The sequence below is a fragment of the Notechis scutatus genome, chromosome 5 (assembly GCF_049901735.1).
Source record: "Notechis scutatus isolate UNSWTSFEM ecotype Mainland chromosome 5, rNotScu1.2, whole genome shotgun sequence".
Classification (NCBI taxonomy): domain Eukaryota; kingdom Metazoa; phylum Chordata; class Lepidosauria; order Squamata; family Elapidae; genus Notechis; species Notechis scutatus.
The window spans coordinates 4395175-4415419 of record NC_142013.1 but is presented as its reverse complement, the minus strand read 5'-3'; the positions used below and the strand labels follow the sequence as shown (position 1 = coordinate 4415419).

The 20245-nt window shown below is 44.9% G+C and overlaps 1 protein-coding gene across 3 annotated transcripts in view; it reads left to right on the top strand.

The window, feature by feature from the left end:
* Nucleotides 1–10047, top strand: part of UVRAG (UV radiation resistance associated) — an 89710-nt gene extending 79663 nt beyond the window's left edge. For all 3 annotated transcript variants that reach the window (XM_026689453.2, XM_087966013.1, XM_087966012.1), the window contains 2 exons: nucleotides 933–1024; nucleotides 7342–10047. In XM_026689453.2, coding sequence (XP_026545238.1) covers nucleotides 933–1024; nucleotides 7342–8029 — 780 coding nt within the window. In that variant the 3' untranslated portion in view covers nucleotides 8030–10047. The remainder of the gene's footprint in view (nucleotides 1–932; nucleotides 1025–7341) is intronic.
* Nucleotides 10048–20245: the final 10198 nt, after the last annotated feature.

Below are 20245 nucleotides of genomic sequence, written 5' to 3'. Positions count from 1 at the left end.
ATTATTACACAAGTCTCCAAAACAGATGAAACGGCTTTCATTTTGCTTCTGTTTTCCACTTACAGAATAACAGAGTTGGAAGGGACCTCAGGGGTCATCTAGCCCAACCCAAGCAGGAGACCCTACACTAAGTGATGGCGAACATTTTGGGTACCAAGTGCCCAAACTGGAATGCGCCTGCATGTGTGCACGCCGGAGTGCCGGAAACCCAAATACCAGCTGGCTGATGCACACATGGTTGTTTTGGGGGCATTTTTGCTGTTTTTTGGGGCATTTTTGGGGCCATTTCAGGCCGTTTTTCGGGTTGTTTTTGGGCCATTTTTCGAGCCATTTTCTGGGCCGTTTTGGGGCCATTTTTGAGCCATTTTCTGGACCATTTTTCAGGCCATTTTTAGGCTCTTTTGAGCCATTTTCAAGCTGTTTTGGGGTAGTTTCTGGGAAGCCCCCAAACGGCCTGAAAACAGCAAAAAATGCCCCCAAAACAACCTGAAAATGACCCCAAACCAGCCTGAAAAATGGCCTTTATTTTGGCTGTTCTTCGGGCCATCTTCCGGCACTCCGGCACCTGAGAACACCACCTGGCCAGTGCGCATGTTAGCAGCCAAAAACCCGTAGAGCAGCTGCCGACGGTGCGTGCGCCAACAGAGGGGGCTCCTCATGCCACCTCGGGCACACGTGCCACAGGTTCGCCATCCGGGCCCTACCCCATTTCTGACTGATGGCAACCCAGCCTCTTCCATCGAGTGCCCTCCCCCCCCCAAGTACGCTCACATAGGCGGGTCAGTGGGGTTTCCCTTCCCTTTCTAAAACGTCCCTAAAAATCCTCTCCTGGACTCCGAGGTTTCTTCAATCCTCCCCTTGGCAGCCCCTCTGAAGCCCCTGCCCTAAGCCTTGGCGTGACCTTCTAAATCTCTTCTGTTTTCTTTCCATAGCTTAGATACCAGCATGGGCTGGGGACTCCAGATTTAAGGCAGACCCTCCCCAACCTGAAAAACTTCCTGGAGCACGGCCTCATGATTAGATGGTGAGTAGCTCTGTTTTGCTTTGCACGACAGCGCACCTGGCCTTCGACTTAACGACCACCCAACTGGAGCAGTGGCGAGATTCAGATTTCTTTTTTTTTTTACTGCTGGTTCTGTGGGCGTGGCTTGGTGGGCGTGGCAGGGGAAGGATACTGCAAAATCCCCATTCTCTCCCCACCCCACTAACCTGCTTTCCAGCTCCGTTCTCCTGTGCAGGGCAACCAAAGAAGACCCAGCCAATCAGCTGGGACTCAATGGGAGGCGGAGAAGAGATGGGGACGGAGCCAGTCAGAAGTGGTCTTTGTTGGTTCTCCAAACTACTCCAAATGTCCGCTACCGGTTCTGAATGCCACCTCTAATCTGGAGGAAAAAGGGACTTAATGACTGTCACACGATCGAAATTTGGACGCTCAGTAACCGGCATCTATTTATGACCGTCACGATGTCCTGGGGTCATGTGATCACCATTTGAGACCTTCCCAGCTGGCTTCTGATGCTTCAAAGTCAGTGGCGGGAGGCCAAGATTCGCTTAATGACTTGCATAACAAACCGCAGGGATTTAAAGTTGTAAAATGAAGCACCACTTACTTTAACAACTGCCTGTGGGAAGTTCCGGTCCCGCTTGTGGTCCTAAAGTCGAGGACGACTCTTGCACAGATAGTCCCACACTTACGACAGTTCATCCAGCGACCCATTCCAAGTTACCGCGGCGTTGAAAAAACAAGTGACTTGTGAGCCTTTTTTCCACAACCTTTGTAGCATTTCCCCATGGTCACATGATCAAAATTCAGACGGGTGGCTGCCGGTTCATACTTACGACAGTTGGCTGTGTCCCAAGGTCACGCGATCCCCATTTGCGACCTTCGGATGAGCAAAGTCAGTGAGGAAGCCCAATTCACTTAACAGCCGGGTTCCTGACTTATCAATTGCAGCGACTCACTTAACAACCGTGGCAAGAAAAGTCGTAAAACGAGGCAAAACTCACATATGTTTTCACGTTTCCAATATAAATTTTGGGCTCAATTGTGGTCATAAGTCGAGGACTTCCTGTGGCAGATAAAGTAGCTAAAGATTAAACTTTTTTTCCAGAAAACACAGAATATGGGGAAATGCGTGATTCCTTGTGCTGTCTTTCTTACCGAAGATGCTCTTGTTGATAGACCTTCGGCCCAACTCGTTTATGATGATTAAGGCTAATTTTGCTCTCATCCAGGAATGGCTTTTGTTGAAAGAGATTTTTTTTTAACCAAGTCAAAATACTCCTGACTTTGCTTCAAGCTCCCTGTAAGGCATGAAATCCGGAGAAAAAGAGGCCGTCTTTTTTTAAAAAAATGAAACTTTCACTTGGAGGCAGGCAGACATATGGCTGCATTATTAATTAAGGCTAGCGAAAGACAGAAAATGTGTTTTTCTTTGAACCCTCAAAAACCATCACATTCCAGATCAGCCATAGATTAGGGAAACCATAACTATGTAGTCCGTGTTTGCTCTTCTGGGTTTGGGCCAATAGAAAACCCATGGAGTAATTTTACTCCATCCGTAGAACAAGGCCGGTCCGTGTTATCCCCGCTTCTCCTTTGGCACACACTGACTTGCCCACTCCCCATTTTTCCCTCCCCCCCATCTCCCCCTCCCTCAATTCCTTAGCCTCCCCATGGCTGTTGCCCATATGCTGGGCCTTTTTTTTTTTTTTTAATTCTCTGCTTTAAAGGACCACATTTGCTTCCACATACAGACCAAACCAGAGCCCATCAAAATGGCTAGTGTGATCTGCTGTCGTCGGGGTGGGTGGGAGTTGGGTGATTCCCCCCCATATTTTGTTCTGTTGTACTTTATCAATTTATTTGATTGTTTTTTTAAAAAAAATGTTTTGAATATGGTATTACATTGTGTAAGCCACCTCGAGTCACCATGGGCGAATAGGCAGCAATATGGAATGGAATGGAACAGAAAAGAACACAATATAGAATAGAATAGAATTCAGGAATAGAGTAGAATAGAAATCTTTATTGGGAATAGAATAAAAATCTTTAGAATGGAACAGAATAGAATTCAGGAATAGAATAAAATCTTTATTGGGAATAGAACAGAAATCTAGAGAAGAGAATAGAATAGAATAGAGAATATAATTGAATAGAGAATAGAATAGAATAGAATAGAATAGAGAATAGAATAGAATTGAATTGAATAGAGAATAGAATAGAATAGAACAGAATAGAATAGAATAGAGAATAGAATAGAATAGAATAGAGAATAGAATAGAACAGAACAGAACAGAATAGAATAGAATAGAATAGAGAATAGAATAGAATAGAGAATAGAACAGAATAGAACAGAATAGAATAGAGAATAGAATTGAATAGAGAATAGAATTGAATAGAGAATAGAATAGAACAGAATAGAATAGAATAGAATAGAGAATAGAATTGAATAGAGAATAGAATAGAACAGAATAGAATAGAATTCAGGAATAGAATAAAGACTTTATTGGGAATAGAACAGAAATCTATAGAATAGAATAGGGATAGAATAGAATAGAATAATAATAAAATAATAAAAAATAATAAAAATAATAAAATAAAATAAAAATATAATAATAAAATAATATAATAAAAGTTTCATCGAGATCAAGAGCTGCTGCTTCCTGCTCGAACCGGTTTGTGCAGGTCGCCCTCAACTTAATGGCCACAATTGAGCCCAACATCTCTGTTGTTGAAATAAGACATTGGTGAGTCCTTGCCACCGTTGTTAAGTGAATCACTGCAGAGAGTAAGTTATTAAGTGAATCTGACTTCCCCAATGACTCTGCCGGTTAGAAAGTTGCCAAAGGGAATCATGTGACCCCCAAGACACTGTGACCGTCGTAAATACGAGCCGCTTGCCAAGCATCAAGAAGCCACGGGTGAAGAGAAGCAACCTAGAACTAAGGATAAATTTCCTGACAGTTAGAACAATTAACCAGTGGAACCACTTGCCTCCAGAAGTTGTGAATGCTCCAACACTGGAAGTTTTAAAGAAGAGATTGGACAACGATTTGTCTAAAATGGTATAAGGTTTCCTGCCTAAGCTGGGGGTTGGACTAGAAGACCTCCAAGGTCCCTTCCAACTCTGTTACTCCTATCTGAATTTGGATCACGTGACTATGGGGATACTGCAAAGGTCATGACTATGAAAAACAGTCATAAGTCACATTTTTCAGTGCCATTGTAACTTTGAATGGTCACAAAAACGAACTGTTATAAGTCAAGGACTATCTGTACTTCTCTAGTTTTAATCGTGCTTTTTTACTTTGCTCTATATTGCTTTTGTTTTTGTTTCTATATAATTCCTGGTGGGGATCATTTGCTAGAGAGAGAGAAAAATATGCAAGAAAATCCTGATGAAAGAAGCTTTGTAATAAATATATAATTAAATATAAATACAATACAATATATAATAATCATACTGATGTGGGCCATTATAAGTGACCAAAAAATAATGATTTTTTAAAAAATTAATAGAATAACAGGGTTGGAAGGTTAACCTCCTGCTCAAGCGGGAAACCCTATACCATTTTAAATAAATGGTTGTCCAGTCCATTCTTAAAAGCCTCCAGTCTTGGAGCATTTACAACTTCTGGAGGCAAGCTGTTCCACTGATTAATTGTTCTAACTGTCAGGAAATTCCTCCTTAGTTCCAGGTTGCTTCTCTCCTTGATGAGTTTCCACCCATTGCTTCTTGTCCTGCCTCTTCAGGGGCTTTGGAGATTTAGCTTGACTCCCTCTTCTTTGGGGCAGCCCCTGAGATATTGGAAGACTGCTATCATGTCTCCCCTAGGCCTTCTTTTCATTAGACTAGATATAACCAATTCCTGCAACCGTTCTTCATACGTTTGAAAATATTTATCCAAGCTAGATAAGGTCTGTGCTGCTAATTACGCTCTTGAAAGACTGTTTGCCAGGCCTTTGGCTGAATGCGAATGCAAGAAATCCACCTTAGTTTAATAAGAGGGGTTTTGCCAGGACAAAGAATCTGCTTGGTGAGAAATGTCAGAGAAATGTCAGAACAGAGAGAAGTTTCAGGGATTCCGCAAGATTGCCAGGCAGGTTGTTTAAATCCCTCCTATTCAAAGGCCAGACCATATCCCACATCTGGCCAACTCAAATCTTCAGCCGGTATCGATCAGAAATAATAAAACCCACCTTCTTCATCCCACCGACCGACAGATCGCTTGCAGCGAAGACAACGGTGGGGATCGGTTTTAATTTGGAGCCTAAATTTTACTGCCAGAAACTGTGCCGAATAAACCAAGCCTTGAATCTCCTGTGACTAATTATGTGTAGATTCTTAAAAGTCAGGCTGGGGGCTTCAGTGGCATTTTAACTTCAAACATGAATCAAGTTTCTGTCCCGCTGCCAAGAATCTTTTTTAGGGTTGTGGCGGGATATGAATGTGAGCAATAAATTAAAAACATACAGATATGGTTTTTTTTTCCCCCGAGGTGGGTGTTCCAATTAGCAGTTTAATCCTTATTAGGATTAAAGGGACCTCGGAGTCCTTATGCAAACTCAGCAGCTCCCGTATTCTTAGGTCGCCTCTTACAGTCCCTGGATTCTCAAGAACTCTGGTTGAAGACTTGAAGCGTGGGAGAAGGAGCAGGAAAACCCGGTTTTTATTGGACAGCCAAATCCTACCTTCTAGAGGATTTTAATTTTCTGGGTTAGAAAAAAGCCAAATGTTAAGAGCTTTGGAACTGAAGTCAAAGCAAATCAAGACACCTGGCTTTGTGATGGAAGGGGATAAATTATATCTGAACAGAACTTGAGTTGTCCTTGGTGTTCCCTGAGCTTGGGGTTTTTCTTGCAGATGTTTTATTACCCAGCTAGGTAACATCGTCCGTGTTAAAAGGGAGCCTAACAACAGCCTAATCAAGGAACCTCCCAAAACACTAACACTGACAGTGCAAGGCATTGAATATAAACAGAGAGCAAACGGTGCTTCCTTTTAGCACTGATAATGTTACCTAATTGGGTAATGAAATGTCTACAACAAAACCGCCAAGCTCAGAGACAACCAATGTCAGCCTTGGGTCAACTCTGAGCTACAAGTAATTCTCTTCTGTTAGCATTTTAGTTCCAACTCTGATCAGAAATGGGGAATGCAGAGCCCTCTGGCTTCAAGTACAATAGTCTACAATAAGTGTAGACTTGCAGTATATATGACACACGTGGGATTTGAAAGCTTTAAAGTTATCTGGAACTCAAGTAAAGTAGTTGTGTGTTCCCTAATGTTGAATACCTGGCTAAGGAGGAAACAACCTCTGTCTGTTTTGGTCACTTGTTTCATTATAACTTAATCATTAAACAAGTAAGCAAGAGTTGGAAGGGACCTTGGAGATCTTCTAGTCCAATCTCCTGCTCCGGTAGGAGACCCTAGACCATTCCAGATAAATGGCTGTCTAGGGTCTTCTTAAAAGCCTCCAATGATGGAGCATTTACAACTTCTGGAGGCAAGTTGTTCCACTGATGAATTGTTTCTAACTGTCAGGAGATTTCTTCTTAGTTCTAAATTGCTTCTCTTCTTGATTAGTTTCCATCCGTTGCTTCTTGTCCTGCCTTCAGGGGCTTGGAGAATTTCTGAGTTTCAGCATGGCCTCAAATCAGCTCTCTACACCCTGTGCAGATAAATACTTCAGCCGTAGGGTTATCTGCAAACCTCCCAAACTATTTACCGGAAGGGTGTCAAACTCAAAGTCCAGAGGCCGGATTCAGCCTGCGGGGTGCTTAGATCTGGCCCGGGAGGCTGGCCTGGAAACAGAGAAGGGCTGGCCCGCAATGCCTCTGCCAGAGAAAATGGACCTCAGAAGGGCTGTGTGTGGCACTCCCAAGCTCCGTTTGCACTGGTAGGGGGTTGTAGGAGGCCATTGCAGCCGAAAACTGAGCTTGCAAGGGCTGCAAAGGCCGTCTCGAGCTCCGTTTTCACTAGCAGAGGGTTGCGGGACTCCGTTGCAACCCAAAACGGTGCTCAGGAACTCGTTTTCAGTGCCAGAGAGCTCAGGCCACCACAGGTGCTCCTGACATGAGTGACATTGACCTGGCCACACCCACAATGGTCATGCCCCCCCAGCCCCCCAAGGTCAAACACAATCCTGATGCGGGATTGTACAACCTCAATGAAATCGTGTTTGATACCCCTCATTTACAGAGAATAAATATGAATAGCAGATCTGGGAGAGGGAGGTCTTGTGTTTCTCCGGGGTTCTCGGTAGCCCTCTGAAAGTTGCCCAGCTCTTCCTCGAAGGCCCACTGATTTTAACCCTCCTTCTCCTATTCCTTTACAGTGATCGTCACCATGTTTCCAGCGCCATCCCCGTTCCAAAGAGACAAAGTTCAGCATTTGGGGGTTTGGATGTTGGCTTTTCTGGCAACCACCCATCTCCGGACAAGGGGCTTCGCAAACGGGCTAACTCAGAGAACGAGAGACTGCTGCACAAGTCCCAACTTCCGAGTCACAACTCAGCTTTCACCCAACCCATCGCGGGAGAGGCGGAGAAAACGGCAGTCTCCTTATCCTCCTCCTTAGATACCTCCATTGACCTCTCGAAAGAGAGGAGCAGAACGGGGGAGGATTCGCGGCTCGGCGTCAACGGCGAGAACAGGAGTTCGAGCGGTTGCCGGAACCCTCCAGCTTCTCTCCGGGGACCTTCACGGGCCATCAATGGCATCCCGTTCTCCAGCGAGCAGCCTGGGACCGCCGCTCGCGAGCGGCCCAGCATCTTCTGCGGTGCGCTGGGTGCCGAGCTGCTTTGTACTGTGGAGCAGGCGGAAGAGATCATGGGTCTGGAGGCCATGGGGTTCGGTTCGGGAGACCAACTTGCAGCCTTCAACTACATCCCGGTGGATCACGCAGTGGCCGTGGAGTGCGACGATCAAGTGCTGGGGGAATTTGAGGAGTTCTCTCGTAGGATCTATGCCCTGAACAAGGACACCCCCACGTTCCGCCGGCCACGGAAAGGCTCCGATAAGTAGCAGCCAGCTGCGGGTCGCCGAGAGGAAGTTGTGTTATCCGGAGTGGAGATAAAACTTGCACGCGTCCTCCTGATCCGTTGCGCTAGGGAGGATCTTCAAACATGGCAACTTGGAAGACAGGTGGAGTTCAACTCCCAGAATTCTTCCAAGTTGCTAAATTTGGAGAGCCCCAGTTACGGGGTAGGAGGATGGTAGGGGAGAAATTTGCTATGGTTTTGGAAGGAAGTACCGAAGATCTCCCTCAATGACCACGTGGGTCATAATCTGCTTCTTCCCCCCGCCTTCCATCATAAACCCTTCCTCCCCCGAATTTTTAATCCTCACAAATTTCTTTGGCAATTCTTGGTCTTTTACGTTACTGGTTCCCTGCTTCCCCCTTCCCCCTCAAGTTTTATTATTTCCATCCTTTCAGGAGAAATTAGGTCAAGTTTTTGCCGGCTTACCAGCAAGGCTGTGCGTATCTTCTCTCTTGTGTTCTCGACTGCTTATTGCTTTCAGCCAGGCCTCGCAGCTTTCTGGTTGAGAGGCACACAAGAGTGTTTGTGTTGTTGTTTTTCTTGGGAAGCATCTGATTAAACGGTAGGAAGACCTGGCACTCAGGAAGCCTGGGTAGAACTCCCAGTCCTGGGCCTCTTTCCTTCCTTCCTTCCTTCCTTCCTTCCTTCCTTCCTTCCTTCCTTCCTTCCTTCCTTCCTTCCTTCCTTCCTTTCTTCCTCCCTCCCTCCCTCCCTCCCTCCCTCCCTCCCCCTTCTCATTTCTTCCTCTTCTCCTTCTTGCTTCCTTCCCTCCCTTCCTCTTTTCCTCCTCCCTTGTCCTCATTCCTCCCTTCCTCTCTTATTCCTTCTACCTCTCCCTTTTCCTCCTTCTCTCCCTCAACGGTAGGAAGATCTGTCACTCAGAAAGCCTGGGTAAAATTCCCAGGCCTGGGCCTCTTCTTGTTTTTTTTTCCCTTCCTTCCCTCCCTTCCTCTTTTCCTCCTCCCCTTCTTCCTTCTCCCTTGTCCTTCTCCTCATTCCTCCCTTCTTCTTTCTCCTTCTCTATTTTCCTCCACCTTCACCTCATTCTTCCCCTCCCTCCCTCCCTCCCTCTTTTCCTTCTCCCCTTCTTCCTTCTCCCTTGTCCTTCTCCTCATTCCTCCCTTCTTTCTTCTCCTTCTCCATTTTCCTCCACCTTCACCTTCACCTCATTCTTCCCCTCCCTCCAATCTAACAATCCCACACCTGCCCCAGGATAAAGAATGGGACTTGCCCAAACACCCCGTGGACATCCCACGTACTTCAGAGGGTGGTGTGCCAGAGAGACGGATCGTTGGATGGCTCCTTTTGCTTCCAGGAATAAACTGAACGATGCTTTCCATGTCGCCCTGGTCTTAACTCCCTTGCGATTAAGGAGCTTCCTCAGTTTCAGGAATAAAATCATGTCTCACTTTGAAGAAGTAGCCGACTATGCACAGACATCCTTCTCGGAGTGCCTCATGGAACCACAAACTCTTAACAAACAAGCCTGTGGGCGCATGGTTATTCTTATTCTTCTTATTGTTATTACCATTAAGATGATTATCCATTATTTCAACCTCAGTCCAACAGCGAAGCAGTTTACAAACACCCAGGCCAGGCTCTGCACACGTAAACCCTCCTCCCCTCTTGTGTGCACGTAGACAACGCACCCAGTGCGAACGATTTGGGGTTACCTGAATTGAATGGCATCGTCCTCTTGGGAAGACTTTTTCGAACCATTTCAATCCCCCTTTTTAAAAAAAATAAAACACAGGAAACCAACCAAACCACCCCTACTTTTTAAAATTGGAATCGTCTTCAACGGTTGACCAACAGGGCAAATTTTAAGTTCAGGTGAGGTAGTTCCCGACTGCACCACGAGTGGATTTTCTGGCCTGAAGATCTGCCTTTTACGGGGTCCAATAAGCCTTGCTTTTGCTTTCTACATTGTATATCCAAGTGTGGGCTTGGCCGAGAGCCCATCAATATAAATATGTATGGCAGAATAAAAATTTAATTTACTTCCTGGCTGACGGGTGCTTCTTTCCCCTCCCCTCCCGTTTTACTCAGTCCCTACAACATCGACGGATAAAATTGAAATGTCAGTTTACTTCTCGATGGTCACCTGAGCAGTGCAAATGGGCGTGGAGAATCCTTCTTGGAAGTGGTGAAAGGACCGTGTTGTAGACTGGAGGTAGACAATGTCGTATCCACCCCATTCTGTTGAGAGAGGGCCATTCAATTTGGGGCTCACTGTTGGTCGGAAATCGAGGGTGACCACTCGATTTCCTTCAACGCGACCTTGATTGTGTGTCTGAATGGTCAAACATCTGGCAACTCCCAATCTCGACCAGCAAATCCTCTGTCCTACACATTGGTAAAAATAATCAGTACACCAAATACAAACTAGGCAGATATGACCTCATTGATGATCCTCACTCTGTCAAGGACCTAGGAGTACTCATATCTAATGATCTAAGTGCCAGAGCTCACCGTAACAGCATTGACAAAAAGGCATTAAGAGTTGTAAATCTAATCTTACGAAGCTTCTCCTCCAAAAATATTGAATTGCTAACTAGAGCATACAAAACTTTTGCCAGACCAATACTCGAATACAGCTCATCAGTCTGGAATCCACATTGCATATCAGACATTAATACAATCGAGTGAGTCCAGAAGTATTTCACGAGAAGAGTACTACGCTCCTCTGCTCGCAACAGAATACCCTATATCACCAGGTTTGAGATTTTGGGCTTGGACAACCTTGAACTATGCCGCCTACGGTTGGACTTAAGCGTAGTACACAAAATTATCTGCTACAATGTCCTACCAGTCAATGACTACTTCAGCTTCAACCACAACAATACAAGAGCACGCAACAGATACAAACTCAATGTAAACCGCTTCAAACTCGATTGCAGAAAGTACGACTTCAGCAACAGAGTGGTCAATGCCTGGAATGCACTGCCTGACTCCGTTGTTACATCCTCTAACCCCCTCACTCCTCTAACCTCAAACTATCCACTATTGACCTCACCCCATTCCTAAGAGGTCTGTAAAGGGGGGTGCATAAGTGCACCATCGTGCCTCCCGTCCCTGTCCTATTGTCCCCATTTATTCGTACCTATTTCCTGTATTCTTACTCATGTTTATACTTATACCTATTGTAAGCGATTGACAAATCAAATAAATAAATAAAAAATAAATGATGTAAATGTTCCACATAGGCGACACACATCTACAAGTGGAGAAGAAGGAGAGCAACCCCCAAGATTGGTTTCTGACGACTTAAGTTGACAGGACAAGGAAGCTGGCTGGGCATGGCTGGTCTTTGGTGGAGGGGAAAGGGGTTGCCTGAAGTTCAGAGTTGTCTTCTTTTGAGATAAATACGGGCTTTGTTATTTTACCCTCAGCCCAGGCGGGCCCTGAGATTAATGGGGGCCTGGCTGAGGAATGCCCTCATTCCCCTTTCACTTTCCTTTTTTTTCAACATTATCTATATATTTCTCTGATTATTATCTCAGATGAATGAGACGGAGCTGGAGGCTGGAAAGAAGAATCATATTTTCGTGTTCATATGCGTTCAGTTTTGTACTTCTTGCCAAAAACAACTTGTATAATTTTTCTTTTGTGGGAATTGGAGCAGGAGGAGGATTAGCAGTAGGGTGTTGCTGTGGTTTCTCTCTCTCTCTCTCCCTCTCTCTCTCCCTTTCTCTTCCTCCCTCCCTCCCTTTCTCTTCCTTTCTTTTTCTCCTTCCTTCCTTTTTCTTTCTCCCTCCCTGCCCTTTCTTTTTCTCTTCCTTGCTTTCTTTCCCTTTCTCCTTTCTCCTTTGTCTTCCTTTCCCTTTCTCTTTCTCCTTCCTTGCTTTCTCTTTCTCTTCTTTGCTTCCTTTCCCTTTCCTTCTTTGCTTTCTTTTATCCCTGCCTTCTTTCCTTCCTCACTCACTCAATTTTTAATTTGCTGATCTCAGTACTTGTTAATAGGTTCGGAGAGGTGTGACAAATAAAAACCAAGTACCCAACAATTTTTTCCTATAAGGCCGAGCCTTTGTTTTGACTGGAAAATATGGCGAGTCACAAGGCAACCAAGTTTTAGCTTGTGCATTGAATACCAAACAAATGACAAGTACGGGACACAATTTTCATGTCAAATACTTAGATTCGACATGTTTCAAAGTAAATGAAATGCCAAGCTACAGATTAGGCAAAATCTGACTCAAAAACACTAACTGTGAGTGGAACCTTGGAGTCCTAGTGGACGGAGCATTTAAACATGAGCCAACACCGTGGCAGCAGCCCCAAAAGCCAATACAACCCTTGCTTGTATAAACAGGGATAGAATCAAAATGTGAAGTCTTAGTACCGCTTTATAAAGCCCGAGTAAGGCCACACCTGGAATTCTGCATCGAATTTTGGTCGCCACGTTACAAAAAAGATGTTGAGGCTTTGGAAAAAGTGCAAAGAAGAGCAACTAAGACGATGAAAGGCCTGGAGACTAAAATACACGAACAGTTGCAGGATTTGGGTTTGACTAGTCTAGAGTAAAGAAGGACTAGGGGTGACATGAAAGCAATATTCCAATATTTGATGGGCTGCCACAAATAAGAGGGGTCAACTTGTTCTCCAAAGCACCTAAAGGCAGGACAAGAAGCAACAGATGGAAACTCATCAAGGAGAGAAGCAACCTGAAATTAAAAGGAGAAACTTCCTAACAATTAACCAGTGGACAATTAACCAGTGGAACCACTTGCCACCAGACGTTGTGGATGCTCCAACACTGGAGGTTTTTAAGAAGAGTCTGGACAGCCCCCTGTCTGAAATGGTCTAGGGTCTCCTGCATGAGCAGGGGGTTGGACTAGAAGACCTCCAAGATCTGATTGAAAGTACGACTGTACTGCAAGTTAGCATCTTGGCTTGGAGTCAGTGCTGCCGGAGTCAGGAAACTAATCTGGGGGCAGATTCCTTCTGGAACAGAATCAACCAGGTTTGGGATACCCACCCACCCTTCCCAGCCCTCAGACATGCTCCCCAGCTGGAATAACAAGAGAAGGAAGACGCTTGGCGCTGGCTAGCACATGGGCTCGGGGGCCTTTATGAAGTGTGGAAATGACACGTTCACACATGGAGGGAGAGGGGAGCTTTGCTTTAATCTCCTAACAAGCCGCCCGATCCAAAACGTCTTTCCCGGATTTCTTTTCTCCTGAACCTGCGTTCCTCAAACCGTAGCAACTCTTTTGAGATGTGTGGACTTCAACTCCCAGAATTCCTCAGGCAAAGACTGGATTTCAAGAGCACGGCCATTTTTTTAAAAAAGAAGACTTGAGAATAACTTTATGGTCTCTTTGAACGTACACTAAACGGCATGCATTAAAATAGGATTTCCTGCCTTCCAGCTCTATTCTGATTGATTGATCGATTGAACTTTCGTTGCATTAGCTCTCAAAGGGTGTGTGTGCGCCAGATGCTGAAGGACACAGGCTGCCTGGGCCCTAAGGCAATCTTTCTCAGCCTTGCTCACTTTAAGATGTGTAGACTTCAACTCCCAGAATCCCCCCAGCCAGCCAGCACACTGCAGCTGCCAAAAAAAAAAGCCAACGCAAATCTACATCAACGGAGGAAGGATATCAAGATCACACAAGGGTTTAATATCGCTTTATAAGGCCTTGATAAGGCCACACTTGGAATGCTGCCTCCCATTTTGGTTGCCACGGTGTAAAAAAAAGATGTTGAGACTCTAAGAAAGAGTGCAGAGAAGAGCAACAAAGAGGATTAGCGGACTGGAGGCTAAAACATACGAAGAACGGTTGCTGGAATTGGGGTTGTCTAATTTAAAGGAAAGGAGGACTAGGAGTTTTCCAATATTTGAGGGGCTGCCCCAAGAAAGAGAGGGATCAACTTATTCTCCAAAGCACCCGAAGGCAAGACAAGAAGCGATGGATGGAAACTAACCAAGGGGAAGAAGCAACCTAGACTTAGAATAACTTTATTGTCCCTTTAAATCAGGGGTCTCAAACTCAATTTGCCTGGGGGCCGCTGGAGGCAGAGGCTGGGTGAGGCTGGGCCACATAAGGGATTCCACAAAAAACGTTGTTAAAAAAATATCCTCAAATGTCATCAACAGTTAATGATTTCTCCAATACATGAACTGTCCTGAACACATGAATGGAACATTGAATGAAGATCATGAACAGTTCCTCAGAACATGGCTTCTCCAGCTTACTCCTTGCTGCCAGAGACTTGACAACGTTTCCTCTCACATATCTGAGCCACATTTGGCTTGAGAGAGGAGGCCCTTGAGACCCTCAGTATGGCTTGTAGATGATCATCAGTAAGTCTGGACCTGTACTTGGACTTGTTAAAGTTCAGGGTGGAGAAGAAGCCACGACGAGGAACGGCGGGCGGGACTTCCTTCAGAGGTCCATTCCCCCTGCGGGCCGCACTAATATTATACTTTCATATCACGGTGGGGGCCACAGGATATCGCCCTGTGGGCCGCAATTGGCCCGCGGGCCGCGAGTTTGAGACCCCTGCTTTAAATATATACAAATCGGCATCCATTAAAATGAAATTTTGTTGCATACAGCCGTCAAAGAGTCACCACCAAAGGGTCATACACTACATAAACATGACAAAAATGTAAATAAACAAAAAAAAAAGTTATGCATATACCCACATATATGACACAGAGAAGCAACACAGTCTAGTCTGGATGTATACATACATGACATGGCAAGAGAAACGAATCTTGCGAGTTTACTAGGCAGATGGCTTTTAGGGCAGGGGTCCCCAACCACCGGTCCGCGGACCGGTACCGGTCCGTGGAACAAGTCCTACCGGGCCGCTGGCTTGCTAGGCGCCGCCATCTTTTTTTGATGAAAAAGTGCTTCCGGTGAAGTCACCAGAAGCACTTTTTCATCAAAAAAAGATGGCGGCGCCCAGCTAATGCCGGTACCGGGCCGCGGCTTAAAAAAGGTTGGGGATCACTGATATAGGGAACAAAGCTGTTACAGAATCTGGTAGTCCTGCTAGAAATGCTTTGAAGCCTCCCCAGGGGGAGCCACAGAAACAGTGAAGTCGGGGTGTGGAGTCTCTAACAAGGCTTTGAGCTCTTAAGCGCATAGCGCTTCTAAGCAGTATCTTGAATAACAGGAAGCGAGCTTCCTAGAATCTTCTCCACTGTCCTCACCGCTCTCTGTAGGGACTTTCTATCTGGGGCTCTGCTACCACCAAACTAAACAGTTTGTTAAAACGCTCTCAATCATGCCTCTGTAAAAAAACGGCCAGGACAGAAGGAGGAAGATGTGCTCTCCTCCTCCGACTTAAGAACTTCAAGCTAAGGAGAAATTTCCTGGCAGTTAGAACGATTCATCGGTGGAACTGCTTGCCTCCAGAAGTTGTGGGTTCACCACTGGAGGTCTTTAAGAAGAGACAGACATTTGTCTGTAATGATATAGGACAGTGATGGCGAACCTTTTTGCCGAAAGTGTGCATGTGTACAATAGCACACGTGCATGTGCTGGCACCCACAATGCAATGCATCCTGACCCCCCTGCGCAACATCCCCACCCCCTTACCTGCACTATGCATGTGCGCACCTCCCAGCTGATTTTTGGCCCGTTTGCACCCGTTTTCACGGGTGCAAACGGGTGAGAGGGAAGCCTCTGCAGCCTTGGGAGGCTGAAAAATGGGCCTTCCGGAAATACCGGAGGAATCCGTTTTCAGCCTTCCGGAGGGTCTCTGGAACTTGGGGGAGGCTGTTTTTGCCCTCCCGGAGGCTCGAGAGAAACCTCGGGAGGCTGAAAACAGACCCGTTTTGGCACTTCTGGTATTTCCGGAAGGCCCAATTTTCGGCCTCCCGAGGCTGCAGAGGCTTCCCTCGAGCCTCCAGGAGGGCGAAAATGGCCTCAAACGGGCCCAAAATCAGCCGGGAGGCGCGCACATGCACAATGCAGGTAAGTTTGGCTGGGGCTTGCGTGCCCGCACAAATGGCTCTGCGTGCCACCTGTGGCACACGTGTCCTAGGTTTGCCATCACAGATATAGGGTCTCCAGGAGTGGTGCGGTGGCCTAGAAATTGAGCTATCGCCCTACAATCAGGAGGCTGTGATTTCGATCCTAGGTAGCGGCAGATATTTCTCTCTCTGGGCACAATGAGTAAATTATCTGCTGCGAACTCTGCATTTGCAACAGGAAAGGCATCCGTCCAGGAAACGCTCAGCTCCATTCAGTTGCCCAGACTCCACCATATACGTGTGCATTATTTTTAGAATAGTTTGTAACACACACACACACACACACACACACACACACACACACACACGGGATGCGGGGGCTGTGGCTAAGATGCTAAACTTGTTGATCAGAAAGTTTGGCGGTTCGAATCCCTAGCGCCACATCATGGACTGAGCTCCCGTTACTTGTCCCAGCTTCTGCTAACGTAGCAGTTCGAAAGCACGCAAGAATTCAAGTATAAAAACAGGGACCCCTTTGGTGGGAAAGGAACAGCGGCGTTCCGTGCGCCTTCGGCATTTAGTCACGCCAGCCACATTACCATGTGGGACAGCGCTGGCTCTTTGGCTTTGCAACGGAGATGAGCATCGCCCCCTAGATCTGGAGACGACTAGCACGGATGTGCGAGGGGAACCTTTACCTTCGCACACAGACATTCACACAGATGGTCTCCTGATTGATTGGGGGGTTGGACTAGATGACCTCCAAGGTCCCTTCCAACTCTTGTTATGCTTCTGAAATCCTTTTGACAGGGCCCCAGGTTGGGCCAAGCTGCTGTTAGACCAATCTGGAGAGGCTGTCAGTTGCTTGAACCGTAATCCAAAGCCGCGGATTAGCCAATCCACCAGCCAGAATTGGAGAGAGAGAGATGGCTGCGTTGGCCATTCATCAAGACGGCTGCTCTCTGAGATCTTGCTGGCATTTGATCTAACTTTTATCTGCCAAAATTTGGAAGAAACTGAAGCCCCTTTTATAGAAGCAAAGCCTTCTGTAGCATCTGGTTCTCTCCCTTCCCCCCTGCTTCCCAACCCAGCATGAATTGGGAAGACGGGAGGAGGGGGAACCTGCAGGAATTGGAAAGCTGGAGAAGTAGATCTTGGCAAAAAAAAAACAACCCACACATTTGCCTCGCATCTCTTTTAGATCATCAAAGAGCGCCTGTGGCGTTCCACCCCATCCCCTCCCCCAAGGCATGGGAGCCAGATGTGAGGGGGGGGGGGAGCATCAAAAATGTGCCATGTGAGTGCCAGGAAGCAAAGACCAGGCAGAGGAGAGGCTGGAAGGAGAAGAACCCAGGGGCCCTTGGGTTGATTGTGGGATGGAATCCAAGAGGAAATCATTTCTGTGTGTGTGTGTGTGTGTGTATCTATATCTATATATCTATGTCTGTCTGTCTTATCTCTATATCTGTCAATCTATATCATCTATTTCTATCCATGCCTATCTATCTATCTATCTATCTATCTATCTATCTATCTATCTATCTATCTATCTATCTATCTATCTATCTTATATCCCTATTTACCTACCTACCTATATCTCTATATATGTCTATCATCTATTTTACCCATCTCTCTCTCTCTCTCTCTCTCCCTCCCTATCTATATCTATCTATCTATCTATCTATCTATCTATCTATCTATCTATCTATCTATCTATCTATCTATCTCTATCTATCTATCTATCTATCTATCTATCTATCTATCTATCTATCTATCTATCTATCTATCTTATATCCCTATTTACCTACCTACCTATATCTCTATATATGTCTATCATCTATTTTACCCATCTCTCTCTCTCTCTCTCTCTCCCTCCCTCCTATCTATCTATCTATCTATCTATCTATCTATCTATCTATCTATCTATCTATCTATCTATCTATCTATCTATCTATCTATCTATCTATCTATCTCTATCTATCTATCTATCTATCTATCTATCTATCTCTATCTATCTATCTATCTATCTATCTATCTATCTATCTATCTATCTATCTATCTATCTATCTATCTATCTATCTATCTTATATCCCTATTTACCTACCTACCTATATCTCTATATATGTCTATCATCTATTTTACCCATCTCTCTCTCTCTCTCTCTCCCCTCCCTCCTTCCCTCCATATCTATCTATCTATCTATCTATCTATCTATCTATCTATCTATCTATCTATCTATCTATCTATCCCAGCCTGTCTATCTATCTATCTATCTATCTATCTATCTATCTATCTATCTATCTATCTATCTATCTATCTATCTTATATCCCTATTTACCTACCTACCTATATCTCTATATATGTCTATCATCTATTTTACCCATCTCTCTCTCTCTCTCTCTCTCCCTCCCTCCTTCCCTCCATATCTATCTATCTATCTATCTATCTATCTATCTATCTATCTATCTATCTATCTATCTTCTATCTATCTATCTATCTATCTATCTATCTATCTATCTATCTATCTATCTATCTATCTATCTATCTTATATCCCTATTTACCTACCTACCTATATCTCTATATATATGTCTATCATCTATTTTACCCATCTCTCTCTCTCTCTCTCTCCCCTCCCTCCTTCCCTCCATATCTATCTATCTATCTATCTATCTATCTATCTATCTATCTATCTATCTATCTATCTATCTATCTATCTATCTATCTATCTATCTATCTATCTATCTATCTATCTATCTATCTATCTATCTATCTATCTATCTATCTATCTATCTATCTATCTATCTATCTATCTATTATATCCCTATTTACCTACCTACCTATATCTCTATATATGTCTATCATCTATTTTACCCATCTCTCTCTCTCTCTCTCTCTCCCTCCCTCCTTCCCTCCATATCTATCTATCTATCTATCTATCTATCTATCTATCTATCTATCTATCTATCTATCTATCATCTATCTATCTATCTATCTATCTATCTATCTATCTATCTATCTATCTATCTATCTATCTATCTATCAGTATGTGCATTTCTCTCCCCTCCCTCCCTCTAAAAGCACTTGTATAGAGCTAGGGAAGAGAGATAGATGGAAAGGAGGGGAAGGGAAGGCAAAAGGGAAGGGAAAGGCATGAGGAAAGGAAGGGAAGGGGAAGGGGGAAAAAAGAAAAAACACGAGGAAGGACATAAATAGATGAGAAAGGGGAAGGGAGGGGAGAGAGTTACTTAAGTCAAGGACTACCTGTCTTCCGAAGGAAGCCTTCAGATCATAATAAAAAGTCCTGATTCAACCTTGGCCTGGGGAAATAGATGTCCTGCTGTTTAGTCATAACTGGCCAAGTTTTGCTTAACCAGCTCCGTCCAATTATAACACAAAATACAAAATAAGGGGAGGGGATATTTGGGCCCAGTGCCTTTGTGGGTTTGCCCATTCTGTCAATCCAGCCATTATTCGTGACCCAGACTTTGGAGGGGAGCCACAGAAAACACCTTTGCTACATCCATTCGATGTTTTATTTTAGGCCTGCTTTTTATACGTCTGCTCTCTGACTTAACACTGTAGTAAAGCGAAGTATTGACAGGATTGAGGGAATTATTTGTTTAGCAGAGTGATGGCGTTCAGGAGAAAAAACTCTCCTTGTGTCTAGTTGTTCTGGTGTGCAGGGCTCTATAGCGTCGTGTTGAGGGAAGGAGTTGAAACAGTTTATGTCCGGGATGTGAGGGGTCTGTAAATATTTTCACAGCCCTCTTTTTAACTCGTGCAGGATACAGGTCCTCCATGGAAGGCAGGTTGGTAGCCATTGTTTTTCTGCAGTCCTAATTACTCTCTGGAGTCTGTGTCTGTCCTGTTGGGTTGCAGAGCCAAACCAGACAGTGATAGAGGTGCAGATGACAGACTCCGTAATTCCTCTGTAGAACTGGATCAGCAGCTCCTTGGGCAGTTTGAGCTTCCTGAGTTGGCGCAGAAAGAACATTCTTTGTTGTGCTTTTTTGATGACGTTTTTGATGTTTAGGTGTCCATTTTAGGTCATGTCATATAATAGAACCTAGAAATTGGAAGGTGTCTACTCTTGATACTGTGTTGTTTAGCATTGTAAGAGGTGATGGTATGGGAGGGTTTCTTCTAAAGTCTACCACCATCTCTACTGTTTTGAGTGTGTGAATCATGGCAGTGATTTAAGTTAGATTCTCGGTTGTTAAGTGAATCAGGCTTCGCCATTGACATTGCACTTTAATACAGACACAGGT